General features: G+C 43.3%; 1 protein-coding gene across 4 annotated transcripts in view; it reads right to left on the minus strand.

The window, feature by feature from the left end:
- Positions 1-16,107: 16,107 nt before the first annotated feature.
- FAM184A (family with sequence similarity 184 member A) overlaps positions 16,108-19,505 on the minus strand; it is a 348,725-nt gene continuing 345,327 nt past the window's right edge. Inside the window, exons 16-17 of one of the 4 annotated variants that reach the window (XM_069726215.1) lie at positions 18,457-18,656; positions 16,108-16,836 (exon numbers count right to left, since the gene is read on the minus strand). In XM_069726215.1, coding sequence (XP_069582316.1) covers positions 16,755-16,836; positions 18,457-18,656 — 282 coding nt within the window. In that variant the 3' untranslated portion in view covers positions 16,108-16,754. The remainder of the gene's footprint in view (positions 16,837-18,456; positions 18,657-19,505) is intronic. The other 3 variants (XM_069726214.1, XM_069726217.1, XM_069726216.1) reach the window with 3 other exon arrangements.

Here is a 19,505-nt window from a genome sequence, read left to right on the forward strand (position 1 = left end):
TGAAAGAATGAATGGGGCCATGTATCGTGAGATTTTGAGTGCAAACCTCCTTCCATCAGCAATGGCATTGAAGATGAAACGTGGCTGGGTCTTTCAACATGACAATGATCCAAAGCACACCGCTAGGGCAACGAAGGAGTGGCTTTGTAAGAAGCATTTCAAGGTCCTAGAGTGGCCTAGCCAGTCTCCAGATCTCAACCCTATAGAAAACCTTTGGAGGGAGTTGAAAGTCCGTGTTGCCAAGCAAAAAGCCAAAAACATCACTGCTCTAGAGGAGATCTGCATGGAGGAATGGGCCAACATACCAACAACAGTGTGTGGCAACCTTGTGAAGACTTACAGAAAACGTTTGACCTCTGTCATTGTCAACAAAGGATATATTACAAAGTATTGAGATGAAATTTTGTTTCTGACCAAATACTTATTTTCCACCATAATATGCAAATAAATTGTTAAAAAAACAGACAATGTGATTTTCTGGATTTTTTTTTCTCAGTTTGTCTCCCATAGTTGAGGTCTACCTATGATGTAAATTACAGACGCCTCTCATCTTTTTAAGTGGTGGAACTTGCACTATTGCTGACTGACTAAATACTTTTTTGCCCCACTGTATATAAGGGGACAATACAAATATCTCGCTGAGGATTTGTTTATACCAAGGAAGGTGACGGGCACAAGGGGGCATTCTTTGCGTCTGGAGGAGAGAAGGTTTTTCCACCAACATAGAAGAGGATTCTTTACTGTTAGGGCAGTGAGAATCTGGAATTGCTTGCCTGAGGAGGTGGTGATGGCGAACTCAGTCGAGGGGTTCAAGAGAGGCCTGGATGTCTTCCTGGAGCAGAACAATATTGTATCATACAATTATTAGGTTCTGTAGAAGGACGTAAATCTGGGGATTTATTATGATGGAATATAGGCTGAACTGGATGGACAAATGTCTTTTTTCGGCCTTACTAACTATGTTACTATGTTACTCAATACCCCGATACTGAGCCGCTGCTGCACTTTGTGACCCTATTACTGCACCTAATACCCCGATACTGAGCCGCTGCTGCCATATGTGACCTTATTACTGCACCTGATACCCCAATACTGAGCTGCTGCTGCCGTATTTGTCCCTATTACTGCACCTGATACCCTGGTACTAAGCCGCTGTTGCCATATGTGTCCCTATTACTGCACCTGATACCCCGATACTGAGCCGCTGCTGCCGTATGTGACCCTATTGCTCCTCCTGATACCCCAATACTAAGCCGCTGCTGCCGTATGTGACCCTATTACTGCCCCTGATACCCCAATACTGAGCCGCTGCTGCCGTATGTGATCCTATTACTCCACCTGATACCCCAATACTGAGCCACTGCTGCCGTATGTGACCCTATTGCTCCTCCTGATACCCCAATACTGAGCTGCTGCTGCCGTATGTGACCCTATTACTCCACCTGATACCCCAATACTGAGCCTCTGCTGCCATATGTGTCCCTATTACTGCACCTGATACCCCGATTTTGAGCTTTACTGCCGTATGCGACACTATTACTGCACCTGTACCCCGATACTGAGCCTCTGCTGCCGTATGTGACCCTATTACTGCACCTGATACCCCAGTACTGAGCCACTGCTGCCGTATGTGACCCTATTACTGCACCTGCTGTGTGGTTCTCTGTACCCTCTAAATTCTAAAGCACCCCTCCATAATATAGTAATGCCGGGTGCAAGTGCCCTAGAAAACAACACCCACATTTTGCCCCCTAGAAGGTAATATTGCCCTGTGTGCCCCTTTGATAGTCACAGTAACCTGAGTTCCCCTATAACAATAAGTGCCCACTTTACATTTAATAATGTCCCAAGTCTCCCCCTGTACAGCTCCCCTATACACAGTATGATGCTCTCTTATACACAGTATAATGCCCCCTCACTGTATAGTACCACCCACACAGTATACTGACCCCTTAGTAGCCTCCAAACTGATGGTTCCAAAACTGTATAATGGCCCCTTCACTGTAATCTCCACACTGTATGATGGCCCTATAGATAACCTCCATATAGTATAATGTGCCAGATAGTTCTCAATATAATACAAGGCAGCACCCCATAGGCAGACCCTGTAGTATAAGACAGTACCCCTATAGGCAGATCCTGTAGTATAAGACAGCACCCCATAGGCAGACCCTGTAGTGTAAGGCAGCACCCCTATAGGCAGATCCTGTAGTATAAGACAGCACCCCATAGGCAGACCCTGTAGTATAAGACAGTACCCCCATAGGCAGACCCTGTAGTATTAAGCAGCACCCCCATAGGCAGACTCTGTAGTATAAGGCAGCGCCACCCCATAGGCAGATCCTGTAATATAAGGCACCACCCCATAGGCAGACCCTGTAGTATAAGACAGCACCCCCATAGGCAGACTCTGTAGTATAAGGCAGCACCCCCATAGGCAGATCCTGTAGTATAAGGCAGCACCCCCCATAGGCAGATCCTGTAGTATAAGGCGGCACCCCCCATAGGCAGATCCTGTATATAAGGTGGCACCCCCCCATAGGCAGATCCTGTATATAAGGCAGCACCCCCAAAGGTAGATCCTGTATATAAGGCAGCACCCCCCATAGGCAGATCCTGTATGTAAGGCAGCACCCCCCATAGACAGATCCATTATATAAGACAGCACCCCCATAAAAAAACACAATACTCACCTCTCTTCCTCCTTGTTCCAGCGGCGCTCTCTGCTCCCGCTCATCCCCTGACAGCAGGTACCAGGCGGTGACATCATCGAGCCCGCTGTCAGACGATATGGGGATGATGGGAGAAGGAGAGCAGCGCTCCTTCCCTCATCACCTCGGTCAGCTGTATCGGCTAGATGCCGATACAGCTGACCTTGCGATGACGGGCGGGGGGCCCACTGCTGGCACTGGCCCCCCGCCTGCTCAGGTGCCCCATAGTGGCAGAGCAGGGAGATTGATTCCCCCTGCTCTGCCACAGAGTGTAACTGCACGCGCCGATGCAGTTACAGTAGAATTGCTTCGGGTGGGCCCCCTCAGAGCGCGGGGCCCGGGGCACTCGCACCCTCTGCCCCCCGGTGGCTACGCTACTGGATCCTGGGGTCAGGAGTGTTATGGGAAATGTTGTGATGTACACATTGCTGCTGTTGTGAAAAATGAGCTACCTGAAGCCATTCAGAAATTCTGGAAAGTATTTTCAGAAGTGGAGTCACAAGCTCTACCACCTCATAGAGATTACGATTGCGCTATTCATCTCAGGTGCTACTCTCCCTAAGAGTATTTATTTAATCTGACAATTCCCAAGAGGGAGGCGTTAAAGGAATACCTACAGACTAGTCTTGCTGCAGGTCACATAAAACCCTCTAAATCCCCTGTGGCTGTGGGGTTCTTTTTTTGTAAAAAAAAAATAGAAAATGGGGGTCTTAGGCCGTGTCTGGATTTCAGGGAGATTAATAAGGTCACTGTGCACAATCCTTACCCCTTGCTGCTAATTCTGGATTTGTTTAACCAATTAGTTGGAACCAAGTGGTTCTCTAAGATCAATCTCCGTGGGGCATATAATTTGCTGTGGGGTAAAGAAGGCGATGAATGGAAGACAGCCTTTAATACCCCGGAAGTTCATTTTGAGTGTCTAGTTATGCCTTTCGGCCTTACAAATGCTCCGGTGTTCTTTCAAAATTTAATTAATGACATCCTGAGGCTGTTGATCAGTAGGAGTGTGATTGTTTATTTGGATCTATTCGCCCGATCTGGAATCGCATTGGCAGATAGTCCGTGAGGTTCTGCAGACTCTGAGAGAAAACACACTCTTTGCTAAATGGGAGAAATGCAAGTTTGCGGTACAGCAAATTATTTTTTGGGGGTACTTTGTTTCCAGTGATGGTTTTGAGATGGACCCGGTGAAGGTTCAGGCGGTTTTGGAGTGGCCTAGACCTGAATGCTTGAAGTCGATTCAGAGATTTTTGGGGTTTGCTAATTATTATAGAAAATTCATAAAGAATTTTTCTGTTATCGCAAAACCCCTTACTGATCTTACTAAGAAGGGTTCCAATACTGTCCAATGGTCCCCTGAGGCTGTTAAGGCTTTTGAGCATCTCAAGGAGAGGTTTAGCTCTGCTCCTGACAGATGAGACTTTAGGTACCTTCACACTGAACAACTTTCCAACGAGAACGACAGCGATCCGTGACGTTGCAGCATCCTGGATAGCGATCTCGTTGTGTTTGACACGCAGCAGCGATCTGGATCCCGCTGTCATATCGCTGGTCGTCGCTGAAAGTCCGGAACATTATTTGGTCGTCAGGTCGGCGTGATTCGTCATGTTTGACAGCAAAAGCAACGATGCCTGCAATGGTTTTCAATGGAGCGAACAACCAGTGAGAACGATAAGTACGTCAGTGGATCGCTCCTGCATCGCTCAGCTGTTGCCGGTGTTTGACGTCTCCTAGCGACCTAAACAGCGACGCTGCAGCGATCGGCTTGTTGTCTATATCGCTGCAGCGTCGCAAAATGTGACGGTACCTTAACCCCTTTCTGGTAGAGGTGGACGCCTCATCAGTAGGAGTGGGGGCTGTTCTGTCCCAGGTGGGAGAGGATGGAGTGCATCCCTGTGCTTTCTTTTCTAAGAAATTTTCAGAGGCGGAGCTCAACTATGATGTTGAGAACCTAGAATTGCTGGCTATTAAGCTTGTGTTTGAGCATTGGCGACATTTTTTGGAGGGTGCTAGACATCCTATACAAGTCTTTACTGATCATAAGAACCTGATCTATCTGGATGCTGCTAAACGTTTGAATGCCCGTCAATCTAGGTGGGCATTGTTGTTTGCCCGGTTCCATTTCTCTGTGACATATATCCCTGGGACAAAAAAATGTTAAAGCTGATGCTTTGTCTCGAAGTTTCTCCCCAGCGGTTAATACTGAAAAGGAAGAATCTATTCTGTAGAGAGGGGTCGTGGTGGCAGCATTAGGTTCTGAGTTGGAAAACAGCATTCTTAAAGCCCAGGATGCGGCACCAACTAACACTCTGAATGGGAAATTATTTCTGCCTAAAGCCCTGAGGAGAGCTCTGTTTACGGAATGTCATGAGTCTTGTTTGGCGAGTCATCCAGGGATTGCCGAAACAAGAAAGTCGATCGGTTGGAGTTTCTGGTGGCCGGGGTGGCTAAGAGAAATTGTCAAGTGGGTGCGTCAGTGTACCGTGTGCGCTAGGTCTAAGGCTTCTCATGCTCCGGCGGCAGGGTTGCTTTGTCCGTTAGAGGTTCCTAGTTCTCCATGGACACATCTTGCAATGGATTTTATCACCGACCTGCTGGTCTCTGAAGGGTTTTCGGTTATCTGGGTTGTTGTGGACCGGTTTAGTAAGATGTGTCATCTGGTCCCGTTCAATAAATTACTCTGCGCTAAGACACTTGCCAGGGCATTTGGGAAAGAGATTGTCAGAATCCATGGTGTTCTCACGGACATTGTCTCCGATAGGGGACCACAGTTTGTGGCTCGCTTTTGGCGTGCCTTTTGTGACAGACGTAATGTTCATTTGTCATTTTTGTCTGGCTATTGTCCACAGTCCAATGGACAGACCGAGAGGAAGAACCAGGATGTTGAGCAGTTTTTGAGATGTTTTGTAGCAGACAATCAGGAGATGTGGTCGGAATATCTACCATTAGCCGAGTTTGCTCTCAATAATCATACGTCTTCTTCGGCTGGGTGTTCTCTTTTGTTGTACTGGGAAGCATCCATCTTTCGGTCCTTTTTCGAGGATTGGGGTGGTGGTGACTGAGGAGGAGAGTTTTTCTGGAAATTTGGAAAGGGTTTGGATCAGTGTGCGCCATAATCTGAAACAGGCTAATAGGAGGTCTAAGAAATATTTTGACAAGAAAGGAGGCGAGGTTTTTTTTGTTGGGGACATGGTTTGGTTGTCCTCTACGAATCTGTGTTTGAAGATCCCTTCTAAAAAGTTGGGGCCGAAGTTTGTAGGACCTTTCAAAGTGGTTCATATTGTCAACTCGGCAGCGGTGAGATTAGACATTCCTTCTTCCTGGAAAATGAATTCAGTTTTTCATGTATCTTTGCTGAAGAAAGTTGACACGCCAAATAAGGTGGCTATGCCATCTGCTCCTCCAATTGATGAGGACTGCGAGTTTGAGATTTCACGCATTCTTGATTCCAGGTGGCATAGAGGGGGGTTACAGTATCTATCTTGTGTCCTGGAAGGGTTTCCGTCCCGAGGACAATTCCTGGGTGAAAGCTGTGGACGTCTCAGCCTGAAGGTTAATTAAGGCTTGTCACAGGAGATTTTCGAATAAGGCCCGGCCTAGAGAATCCGGGGATCCTCGTTAAAGAGGAGGTACTGTTAGAATCTGTTTAGTTTGTGACTATCCGCCATTTTCTTGTGGCGTTCTGGCAGCTGGTCTTTTTCCTCTGGTGCTGGGTTTGTCTTGAGTCAGGTGTTTGTATCACCTGCCTCCCATTCCTTGCTGGATAACAGTGTTAATCTGCTTGAGCTCTAGCTTGGTGCTTTGCTTTGTGTTCTATGTGTGCTATTTGTGCAGTGCTGGTACCTCTGGTTCTGCTAGCCTCAGTTTCTTTTTTCTATTGGTTTCTGCAGCCTTCTCTGTGTTTTCTACTAGGCGGTGACCCTTTTTTGTACCCAGTCCTTAGTCCTTTTAGGGAACCCCTTCCCCTTATCTATAGGTCTTCGCTAGAGATTAACCTAGGATCGTTGGTGGGTCTATTCGTATGGAATGGGTTGCCCACTCCATCGTAGGGTTTCAGCTTAGTCATAGTGCAGGGTCAGTTTTCCCCCTTCTACCTTAGTCCTGTGTTGCAGATCTGTAACTGAAAGGACATGACTGCGGCCCCTCTCCAGGCTAATAGTCCACACTGAAGGCTGGGTAGGCATAATGCGAGTGGCGCCTGCCTAGGCTGCAGTCCATCTGCTCAGAAGACATAGAACTGCCGCTGTGTCCAGGACCGTGACACCACCAGCACATCAGGTCTTTACCAGCAGCTTTTTGTAGCCCCTCAGCACCTCCTGGGGACCTCGGACTCCCCCCAGTGGTGGCCTCGGGCTCCCCCACCCAGTATGGAGATGTACCAACCCCAACTTCCTAAGGGAGCTCTCAACGACCTGGTACCTTTCTCGATGCCCACCAGGTCATCTGTATTCCGGGAGTCTCCGTGGGCAACCCAGGTCTGCACTGGCCTGGGGAGAGAGTGAATAAACCAGCCCATGACTACCTGCTTGACCATCTGGGCTGGAGTGGAGGACTCCGGCTGCAACCAAACGCAACAAGTCAAACATTTGAGAGTGGGGAGATTTGTCACCAAAATACGCCAAATGATGAACCCTTTGGGCTCTGACAAAATGACCCCTGAGTGTGCCAATATCTCTGTTTTCAACTTGGCATATTCCTGGGCATCCTGTCAGACGCAGGAGTCATCACCTTGATGTGGGGGGAGTGCGGTTTCTCTGCTGTGGACATCTCCTGCCATGAGTTCCATCTGCCTTTGTTGTTGAATTTGTTGTATTAGGAGTTTATTAGTCTATTGCTGTACCAGGTGCTGCTGCTTTTGGCTCAGGATCAGGTGCTTGAGTAGCTTCTCCATGTTGTCCGACCGCTGTTCTATCCCTGTAGCCACCTTCACCCAGGACATACGGTTTATCGACCGCTGATACACGTGTTCATGGAATGTTTCCCACATCCGAAACCACTTGTGGAACGTCGGCTCACTTCGCTGCTCCTCGAAGTAGAAACAAGACCACGTTTGGTTAAAGTCTCTGGGTGGTTTATTGCATCATAAACCAAAAACCCAAGCTGGTAACAGAAAAACAGCATTTCTGGCTCAAAAGAAAATAAACAGTTCATACAAAGTCCTGACCAGTACTTCTGGGACAACACCTATGGCAGCTCTCAAAAGGGCTTCAGTATGGAGGCTTCTTTCCTCCACACAACACAGAAGAAAAAAATGGCTGGACATTTAACTCCCTCCAGCCACACCCTGGAGGTGGAGATATGGTGGGTAGGCATCCCGCCCATCTCTGACTTACCCACATGAAAGCCAGGCCCATATAGCGACTGGATTGCTCTCAGCACATATCATGCTAGAGAAAACACTTATGGCTTTCACATCACACAGGAAAGCAATTTTTGTGACACATATCTCCCCTCACGTATGGCACCAGTGACCCTGTCAAAGTACTCACAGCAAAATGTTTGCCATAGAATCCATAAATACGTACATATGAACAAAAATAGAAGTGACATAAATAGGATTAAATTAAAATGTACAGTGGGTACATTTGGTACAATATGAGGAGCAGAGTGTACATTAATGAGAAAAAATGAACTTTTTTGAATTTACCAAATGGCTACAATGAAACGGAGTGAAAAATTTAAAGGGGTCTGAATACTTTCTGTACCCACTGTAATATATTTTACTTAGACATGAATGACAAGATATGAAATATCAAGTTAAAAAATCAGGAATAGGTACTAGAGAAAAGGAGGCAAGAATAACTCTTAATAAATATATATAGCTGCGAGGTTATATAATTATGACTGCATAAAACTAGGTTTATATCTCTAGGACAAAGCAATGTCTCTATATCAATTAATATTATACTTAGAACACGCCCCAGATGACACTCGAAGACAGAAATCTAAAGTGCTTGTGCTTATATATTAAAACCGCCAATATTACCTAAAACTTAATGTTACCTAAAACTTAATGTCAGAGGCCTACTATCGCTGAGAGCAACGCAAATAGGCACATAAGATTAAATAAGTCCTTTCTCCTGTACCTGTGTGTGCCTTGTGTTGCTCATGTTTATTGTACTTGTCTATGTATGCCCCTTTGTTCACATGTAAAGCGCCATGGAATAAATGGCGCTATAAAAATGAATAATAATAATAATAAAGTAAAGCCTCTCATACATCTGCAATGAAAAAAAAGCCTCAAGCACAGTGACACATTAGGTAGGAAAAACCTTAATGTAGTCTTTTTATACTGTATATCCATCAGTATTATATTTATGATAAACCACCAGATGCTGCTCTGTGACAGCAATAAAAAATGCTTATGCTTGTATGGAAAGAACTACCATGGTGTCTTAAGTGGGAGCTAATGTTAAGTGAGCGTCAGAGACCCTCTGTTGTGTGGATAAATGTCTGGTGCATGCGAAAAACAAAAGCCCAAGGATAAGGTGAATAATATACCTCAGATCCAACTGCTGTTTAAGAGAGTGTGGTAGAGATTCAGCCTCTGGCCCCGACGCGCTCGTTTTGCCCTGCTACTTCGATGCGGGCGGGGGTTTTCCGAAGTGTATATGTCAGTACAGAAGTGCAACTCATCATTGTGAGCAAGTGTTGATTTTATAGGCAAATATTTGTTATTTACACACGTGGTCAAAATTGTTGATACCCCTCGCTTAATGACAGAAAAACCCACAATGATCACATAACTTGAATCTGACAAAAGTAATAATAAAACAACACGTGTGTACTGTTGTATATGTGTTGTGTGGTGAATGTTTGGCGTCTTTCAGATCCGGATGACCAAGGACTGACATCGTACAAGGAAATGTAAGAAGGGGGAGGTGTTGCCCATGCTCCCCCTTGAAGACATATGTATTTTTGCTGTGTATTTTAAAGAGTAATGTGTATTGTGAAATGTGTTATTAGAGATAGATTGTATTTTACCTGACAGTAAGGCTATGTGCACACGTTCAGGATTTCTTGCAGAAAATTCCTGAGAAAAACCTGAAATTTTCTGCAAGAAATCTGCATGCGTTTTTTGCCGTGTTATTGATGCTTTTTTGGTGCGTTTTTGATGCGTTTTTTTCCGGACATTTCCCAATGCATTTTATAGTGGGAAATCAGCAAAAAAAACCACGCAAAATTAATGAACATGCTGCGTTTTTTACCGCGATGCATTTTTTTTGCGAAAAAAAACGCATCATGTGCACAAAACATGCAGAATTCATTCAAAATTATGGGATGCATTTTGTAAGCTTTTTTTTGCGGTTTTATAGCGTTTTTATCGCGAAAAAACACGAAAAAAACCACGAAAATCAGCAACTTGTGCACACAGCCTAAGGAGAGTTAGGGTATGTGCACACATCCGGAATGCATGCAGAATTTTCCTGAGATAAACCTGAGGTTTTCTGCAGGAATTCTGCATGCGTTTTTTTTTAGCATTTTTACGCGTTTTTTGGCACGGATTTTGCGGTTTTCCCAGATTTTTTGCGTTTTTTCCCAGACACTCCAAATGCCATAATATAATGAGAAATCCGCAAAAAATAATGAACATGATGCTTATTTTCCCGCAATGCGTTTTTTTGCGGACAAAAAACTCATCATGTGCACAAAAAATGCGGAATGCATTCTAAATGATAGGATGCATATGTATGCATTTTTATAGCGTTTTTATCACAAAAAAACGTGCAAAAACGCAAAAATTCCTGAACGTGTGCACATACCCTTAGGGTAAATGTTTGGGACTAACCCATTGTGGGAAAGGTTTGCGTGAAGGGAACTGAATAAGCATGGAGCTGCAGTTCCCTGCTGCAGCCACTATGCAGTTGACAGAGTTGTGCTATGTAGTTCCGCTCCATGACTGGTCACATCAGGCCACTGGTGGCACTGGGAACAGCTGAACGGCGGGGTTGTCGGAGCACCACCGATATGGCATTGAAGACCTATACTAAAATTAGGCACTCAATATTGAAGTACTTGACAACCCCTTTAACTAAATGTTAAATGCCTACTGATCTTTCTTGTTTTTTATGTTGTGAAATTTACATGATCTACTTGGAAAATATGTGTATGGTGTTAACTTTCAATAAAAATCATCTGATCCAAAAAGAATATTGAATATTAAGCTGTATGCACAATTTGTATCTTGCATTTATTTTTGGATGGCCGCAAGGGTTATTGGTGGTTGTGACTATTGGCTTGGAGCAACCTGTCAGAGACCTAAATACTTAAAATCTACCACATACCTTCCTGACTCTTGTTTCCATGTTTTTTTTTCTCCCTAAATTGACCCCTTTCTTTTGCTATTATCCATGTTGGATTTAGTATATGAATGAATGTATTGATAAATGGGTGGTGTTCACAGCTATGTGCTTGACCAATCAATAATTTGTAAAGCGCTGCGGAATATGTTGGCGCTATATAAATAAAAATTATTATTATTATATATTATTATCAATGCGTAAATTGTCAGAGAGCGACTCCAGCAGCGAGATCACACAATATCTCGCTACCTTCCGTCCCAGTTTATCTATACCTTTGTGTTTGTCCCAGTTCATGAGTTTCTTCTATGGCTCCTTCTTACCTTCCACGTCCGTGCAGATTCCCAGTTTTCCGCTTCTGTAGATCACACTGTGGCCATCATCAGGATATTCTGTGTAGAGCTCAGTGATGCTTGACTGCCCTATAAATGCTGGTTTCACTTCACCTCCCTATTTCCCTATTTTACCAGTGCTTTCCGTACCGTCGTGTTGGCAGCACTGATGGTGGTGGACTGACAATTTGCCTCAATGGCCAAATTCCCATTAGGTTGCTTTACTGGGTCATACCTTTTAAACAATTATTTAAGTTTCAAATGCAATTCTTCCAAATTTCTCGAGAGATGTCCCAGACCGCCTACCCCAATACAGCATGCTAGGTTAAGAAGTTGGCAGAACATTATATGTGGACCTCAGCACTATCTTGTAGATCTCTAGGTGCTGGCTCTTGCTCACACTGTCCTGTGTCCTACTCCTCCTGGCTTCTCAGACTCCAGTGTCCACATTGTAGGACACTAGTCTCCAGTGAGTCACCAATGCTTTCTGTCATTTATTTGCAATAAATAAAATGTATTTTTGCTCTTCAGTTTGGACCCCATAGTGGAGAATCACCTACTCAGAATCCTCCCTGGCCAGAAGGCGAGCAGATGATGCATAGAGCTTAATTTTTTTTTAACTTTCTTAGTAACTTGCAAGAAACATATTTAGAGTCAGAGTTTTATAGATATTTTACATGATAATGACCATAATACATAAAAAGCCTTGTGTATACAACTGTATAATATATAGATATCAATGCAGAGAAAAAATAGTTTGCCCATCTAGGTGGGGACTATACACAGAGACTAGACTAATCTTGGTGGATTCCATCTGACATTTTCAGTGCGGCTCCATATGATTGACAGGTCTGACTCTGCCGCTGTTTGTTCCCTCTGTGTCTTCTTTAATTGGCGGGCGACACAGGGTGATATGTTAGCCTTATTTTACTCTTTGGACTTGTTGCTCTGCCCGGCATGGAAGCTTGCGGGTTGATTTCTGGCTAGTGTTTCCTTGTGCTGACAGCTCTGAGTGGGTCTGCTCTCTATTTAAACTTCTGAGGGTCAGTTTCCATTGTGAGTTATTGTTAATACAACTCTGGGTATCTGCGGACTGTTTGTCCATATTTACCTTCTTTCCTGCGTAATGATTCATCCTCTTTGACCTCCTGGTACAGGTCTCGTGAGAAAACCCTTCTTGCTGACAGCATGCTCCACCAGCCAGCACCTTACTATGTGGCCACTGTGTCAATACAGATCCCTATACATAGGATAAAGTCCAATAAAGGAGGGTCCGCAGTTTCGGCACAGACAGGAAGCAGTGATCTCACCATTCTACCAGCCGCCTGTGACTGCCTAAAGCGGTAAGGTGACTTTGAGCAGCATATCATCATAAACAATTTAATTACTCCCTGCTCAAATCACCTGATGGCTGCAGCCAATCATCACTTATTTTGGGAGACAAAAAGACTTTATTTCCAGGAAAAGAACGAGCTTTGCCCTCATACACATTTGGTGGGGCGGTTCCTTCTAGTGAGGTCCATTTAGGGTCTGTCCTTGTAAGGACAGGAGTTACACAGGGGTATACAGGGTAGATATTGGACGCCTAGCCCTGCCTCTACTACACAACCCGGGACCTCGTGTGCAACTTTGCAAATATTACTGTCCGCTGGCTTTGGTGAGATCAACCCAAATTTTATTCTCAGCACTGGTTCACTTGAGCATTTTTTTTGTTGTTTGTGTCTGATTTTGGGTGTACTATATTTTAATCTTATCAGTAAAAGTTATGTTTTAATAGTGGATATCCTCCACAGCTGATTCTACTTTGACCCAGAGGGTACACTTTTGGTGTGGCTACATCCACACTATTGCTTCTTATATGCAGGGAGAACATAAATGCATTTTCTCCATGTAGTCGCACATCTAGTATCACAGCACAACATATTTAAAATGTATATAACATGCAGATTACTACTATATACAGCTCTGGCAAAAATTAAGAGACCACCACATGAAAACCCTGTCATGGGCAGCCCAATCTCCAGACCTGAACCCCATTGAAAACCTCTGGAATGTAATCAAGAGGATGATGGATAGTCACAAGCCATCAAACAAAGAAGAACTGCTTACATTTTTGCACCAGAAGCAGTGTGAAAGACTGGTGGAAAGCATGCCAAGACACATGAAAGCTGTGATTAAAAATCATGGTTATTCCACAAAATATTGATTTCTGAACTCTTCCTGAGGTAAAACATTAGTATTGTTGTTTCTAAATGATTATGAACTTGTTTTCTTTGCATTATTTGAGGTCTAAAAGCACTGTTTTTTTTTTTTAAATTTTGACCATTTTTCTTTGTCAGAAAAAAAATACAAAAATTATTGCTTGGAAATTCAGAGACATGTTGTCAGAAGTTTATATAGAATAAAAGAACAATTTACATTTTACTCAAAAATATACCTGTAAAGAGAAAAATCAGACAAACTGAACATTTTGCAGTGGTCTCTTAATTTTTGCCAGAGCTGTATGTAAGCAAATGGCAGTTTTGGTGCTGGCTGGTTGCATTTACAGTGCCTCTTGTACCAAATTTTACAATACAAAGGTACTACATTACCTGAAATGATGAGATTTTTACTTTTAAAAAATGCCAGAATAAATGCAAAATCACTTTCCAAAGTTTAAAGGGAATATATCAGTAGGATCTACCCTATAAACCATCTATATGGACATGCACTCCATAGGAAGCTCAATAAAGGTTACGCAGGTCATAGGAAGCTGAATAAATGTCATGCAGGTCATAGGAAGCTGAATAAAATGATACCTTGATCCGATGTCTTATTCCAGAGAAATCCACATTTTTTTATTTTGTAAATCAGCTGTTCAGAACTATGGGATAGACACTGATCAGCATAAGAATCCATCCAGAACTTGTGTGAAATGAACCGGAGAAGTTACCAGTGTGAGACATGTAACTAACATAGAACAGGAGAACTGAACTTTGTCGCGGAACACGTTAGCAGCTGCAGCTCTTACAGCTCTGCTGTATTGCAGCACTGACTGCCTGTGAGATGGAAGATGTGTTTAATACTGTCCTGTGTTAGTTATAATCACACACAGTTCTACAGTCAAATCAGTAGAGCAGCCGTTACATATTACACTGCTTGGGCAGAAAAGTATTCACATCGATATTACACTACAATATTAAAATACTGGCAGCCTTTGGTGCCGAGGGATCCCAAGAGCCTACAGTCGCTTATACAGCCCACCTTCACTACCAGAAGCAAACTTCTGCAGGCTGCACTCACTCTTATCAGATGTCATATGGTGTATCTTTCTATCAACAAGCAGGTCTGACTCCCAAGTGAGATGCCCGTCGTCTCCATTATGCATCTGTCCCGATTTAAGGCTCGAGTTCTTCCCCTTTCACCTATGGCCATCATTGTGCTTAATGTTGGTTTTCACAAGTTGTCTAGTGTACCTCTCTTACATCATCACCCAAGGCCTTTCCAAGTCAATTTAGACACACTTTGGTGTCTTGAGTATTCAGTAAGTGAGGTGTCCAGTTGTTGTTTGTTTTGAAACTTGTCACCATCTACAGACTATTCATGTTAAACTCCACTTGCCACTGCTACAAGGCAAATGGGAAGAGCTGGACAAAGCGCCAGAATTGGCGCATCTAATAGATTAGCCTTTTCTGGGCAGCTGCGGGGGAAACCCCACACCATTTTTTTTTTAATTATTTATTTAAATAATTTAAAAAAAGTGTGGGGACCCCTCTATTCTTGATAGCCAGCCATGCTGAAGCTGACAGCTGAGGGTTGCAGCCCCCAGCTGTGAGTTTTGCCTGGCTCGTTATAGAAAATACGGAGGAACCCATGCCGGGTTTTTCATTTATTTACTTAGTTATAGCGGCAGCAGGTGTAGGTTGATAGGAATAATAGTCCCAAAAGCCCTGACCTGCTGTCATTGTTCTGACTTTCATATTACTATCATCATTCTCCTCTGCTCGCGCTGATCAGCAGAGCAGGGAAGAATGATGAGAGCCGGGGAACAGCGCTTACTGTAGCGCTTCTTCCCCGGCGCCAATGCGTATCACACTGATGACATCCATGTGTGTACTCTGTGTGCACCTGTGTGGGACGTTTTGCAGCTCGTGCTGAAGGTAAAAAACAGACATGTCTACGTGTGGGGCACACAGACTCACGGTCCATAGAAACACACTGACATGTGCACAGACCCATTCATGTGAATGGGTCTACATGTGTCAGTGTCTCCGATACATGTGAAAACTGTCACCATACGTACCGGAGACACGGATGTGTGAAAAAGGCCTTAGTGGGCTGCTTGGGGTAGTTCAGATAAAATCATTGTTATCAGCAGGATATTATCACAAGATGACTAGTTGGTCTGCTGCCAGGTAGTCCAACCACGCCGCACCACTGATTGGTAACCTTCTACCTATGCACAGTACACACAGAAAGCTGCCTATCAGTGGTGGGGGTGGGGTTATACAGAGCTCAGCATTCAGAGAACTGATAGATCTGCAGCAGATAAAACAGTTTTTAATCAAACTGCAGCACTCAGTAAAGTAAGTGATACATTGCTGGAATCAGGGTCTCTGCCCCTACATTATGTTGCTCTCAGATGGGGTAGAAAAAAACATGGCAACAGATTCCCTTTAATGTCTTCAATAAAGAAAACAGTACATGCACTGATTTGTGGACCATTCCGAAGACTATGTTCATCTGTCCAGTTAAGTAAAGAATAAAAGACACAGGCTAGTCCAATAACAATACCAAACATTAATTTTATAAGAAAAAATATTTTTTTATATATGTATAATAAAAGTGACTTCCATAGGAAATAACACACTGGGATGTAGGGTTTTATGTCGTTACAATAGGAATACAATAGCCATACATAGTATATACATACCAATCAGAAGCTGAGAATCTGAATCCAGGCACATTGTTATTTCTGGTGTCGAACTATCAAACATGATTTATCGGTAACTACAATGGTCTTTCCTAGACTTTTGAGCCCTGTGGCTGGATCTACTGAGAAGGCATCTCAATAACATCAGTGCAGAGCAATGTGGTGTGGATCATTCCAGCACTGAAGTATTTATGCTTGGCAGAAAAGAAATAGAAAAGAAGGAATAAATAGGGAAAGGAGGTAGCACAGTTAACCTACAAAATTCTTTTTTTTCTTTTTGTAAAATGTAAAGGAGATTTTACTGGAAGGAACGCAAACACGCAGTGTTATAAAACAGTGCATTTCCAATTGGAGACAAACACCCTTGTTCACAGTGTTCGAACAAACAGTAGTTACGGCAAAGCTTGGTCACATAAGGGTTTGGTAAGATCATGCTTGTACAAAGAGTCCACGTCAAAGCTGTGCCACAATAGAAAGAGACATTATCAAATACAGTCTCTTAGAAAGTGAAGTAGCGGGCAAACCATTCCTGGCGTTGTGGATCTGGTGATGCCACTGGTGAAGTGTCAGTCTGGGGAGGGCTGAATCCCAGAGAGAAAAAGAAACACATTACATGGGATAATACACGTATAAAACACATCACACAAGTCCGTAAGAAAGCAGACGGAGCGGTCAGCAGCAAACAAAGCCAAAATCAAAACCAATTCTTGTCCTTGTCCCTGTGTGACATTTCTGCACATCCACTACATTGGAATTCCCCAGCAGCGCAAGCTAGTGGATGCTAGGGAAGCATGGAGATTTTAGGAAATTGCCTTTGCTTTGTTTTTACCCCCTCTTTTAGCCTCCTTTTTAATTGGAACATAATTTGGGAGAAGTATGAATACCATGGTCACCTCCCACAGAAATATGCTGGGCAAGCACTAGATAATTGTCATCCGCTAAGCACGACACGCAATAAATGTGCAGACCAGGGACGCGACGCGCACTAATATTACCCCGCAGTGTCATGCATTATTTAGGACACAAGTAAAAACAACAGATAGGACTGAAATACAGCTCAATGGGAGTGCTCATGTGAATGCCCAAATATTCGGGTGGGTTTACATTTAATAGACAAGGGGAAAGGAATTGTCTTCTTTGGTGCTGGGTTGAGATACAATAAAGTTGAATACAACTTCTCATTGTATAAAAGAAGCACACAGGGACAATCAATTACAGGGATATATATTTATATATACTTACATGCAGAATTGCAAACAGATATGTACATGCTTATCACAGGAGGCCATACAATACAATAAATATGCATGCTCTGGTGAATTCAATGAAAAGTATTTTCTTTTGTCATTAATGATTTTATATATAAATGTTGATATTTGCCACTAGAGGGCAGTACAGCATTCAGTTACTATAGCTAACCCACTATAATTTAGCTTTAGATCTTCGACTGTGCTGGAAAAGCTGCCATTATAAGAACAGCGGATTACACAACAGATCTAAATAATAGCAATTCACTTTCTGCCAATCAGCCTGCTTCAGTAAGAAAATACAAAACACTGAATATACCAAATGTACTGCGTAATAACAGATGTTAGAATAAGTACATGCATCAGCCTTAAAGGGAGCCTTCTCGTGTTGAAAATAGTAGGTAACCTGCAGGCAGGATGTTACAGAGCAGGAGGAGATGATCAGATTGTTATACATTATCGTAGGAAAAGTTCCAATAAAACTTGCATTTTATTCATTGAAATCTCTGGAGTTTGTATATATAGGAGTCCAGTGGGCGGTGCTACTGAGTGATTGACAGTCTTCCCTGTATGACTGCGCATGCAGAGATAAATGTCAGGCATGGATTAGCACCGCCCACTGGACTCCTATACATACAAACGCCAGGGATTTCAATGACTAAAATACAAGTTCTATTGAATTTTTCCAGTATCATTCTGCTCATCTTCTCCTTCTCCATTCCATGATGCCCAAATATCGGCGAACATGTAGAATTTGAGAGGTTCCCTTTAAAATTGCATAATGGAAACTGATGCAAAACATAGGCATACAAAGGAAATAATGAGATGAAGTTTAAACAAATATATGAGCAAAAAGGAGCTCTAAAAAGAGGTTGCAAAGAAATAATTAAAGGCTATGTCAGGAGTCCGGCACTTTCACGACCAGCGGCAATTGACTGGCGAGGCAGTGCTCACCTCAAAAAGGTTTTGGCCTCTTTGGGCGGTAGCGGCTGTGGGAGAGGCTTGCTGCTGTTGAACTCAATATCGTGGATGGGTGAATTTGGAATGGGTTCCAGGCGGGTAGGATGTCCATTTCCCATTCCACTTGTCTCCACAGCACTTAAGTTAGGGGAACTCACAAACCTGTTTGAAGACTTATCGTTCTTCTTCTTTTGCTGTTTTTGTTTGGAAATAACACAAGTGAGTCATATAATTAAGTAACATATGTAAATGTATCCCATTTTCAGACTGCGCACCAGTAAAACCACCTTTTTAGCTAAACCGGTTGGATGTGTCACCTTTCACTATGCAATAAACTTCGCTCGTTAAAAGGAACCGGTCACCTCAATTTGGTGGGATATGTAAATGCCTTTTTTCCGTTCCGATGGGCGACGTTTCGTCTTCATTTCTCCACCCCATCCGTCCCTGTTGTCCGCAATAAGTTAGTGAATTAGAGTACTTGTCCTTCATAGTTTGCGCGTGCGCAATGCAATCTTCGCTCGCGCACGCGCAGTATGCTTTTCCCAACTGTGGGCAAAGTCGAAAAGCATTACTGCGCATGCGCCCACGCACTGTGTCCCGCAACACAGCAAAATACTTCCGGGACATAGTGCGTGGGCAGTGGAGGTGCGAGTACGGAATTTACAGAAAGTCAGTGTGTAATATATAGTATTTGGTTATGTTAGTAGATTTTGTATAGAGTCAGTCATGTCTCTGAATTGTTGTGCACCGCATGAAGACCGGGACATGTGAAAAGCCCTATGACTATAATAAGAGAAGCACGTACATGACTCATGGACATCTGAATCAGGCCTAATGGTCTCAAGTTCCCATAATATAATGAATCTTGTAACTTGAGGGACCGCTGTATTATGGAGGAATAATGCATTTACTATAAAGTATGTAAAACTACAGGCCACAATGATAAAATAGACGCAAAAAAAATATTCTATAGTCTACAGGGGAAATATAACAATTCGCTCTCAATATCAATAATTGGCCTATGAGTTACCAGCCACGAGTAC

This window comes from Ranitomeya imitator, chromosome 5 (genome assembly GCF_032444005.1).
Source record: "Ranitomeya imitator isolate aRanImi1 chromosome 5, aRanImi1.pri, whole genome shotgun sequence".
Taxonomy (NCBI): domain Eukaryota; kingdom Metazoa; phylum Chordata; class Amphibia; order Anura; family Dendrobatidae; genus Ranitomeya; species Ranitomeya imitator.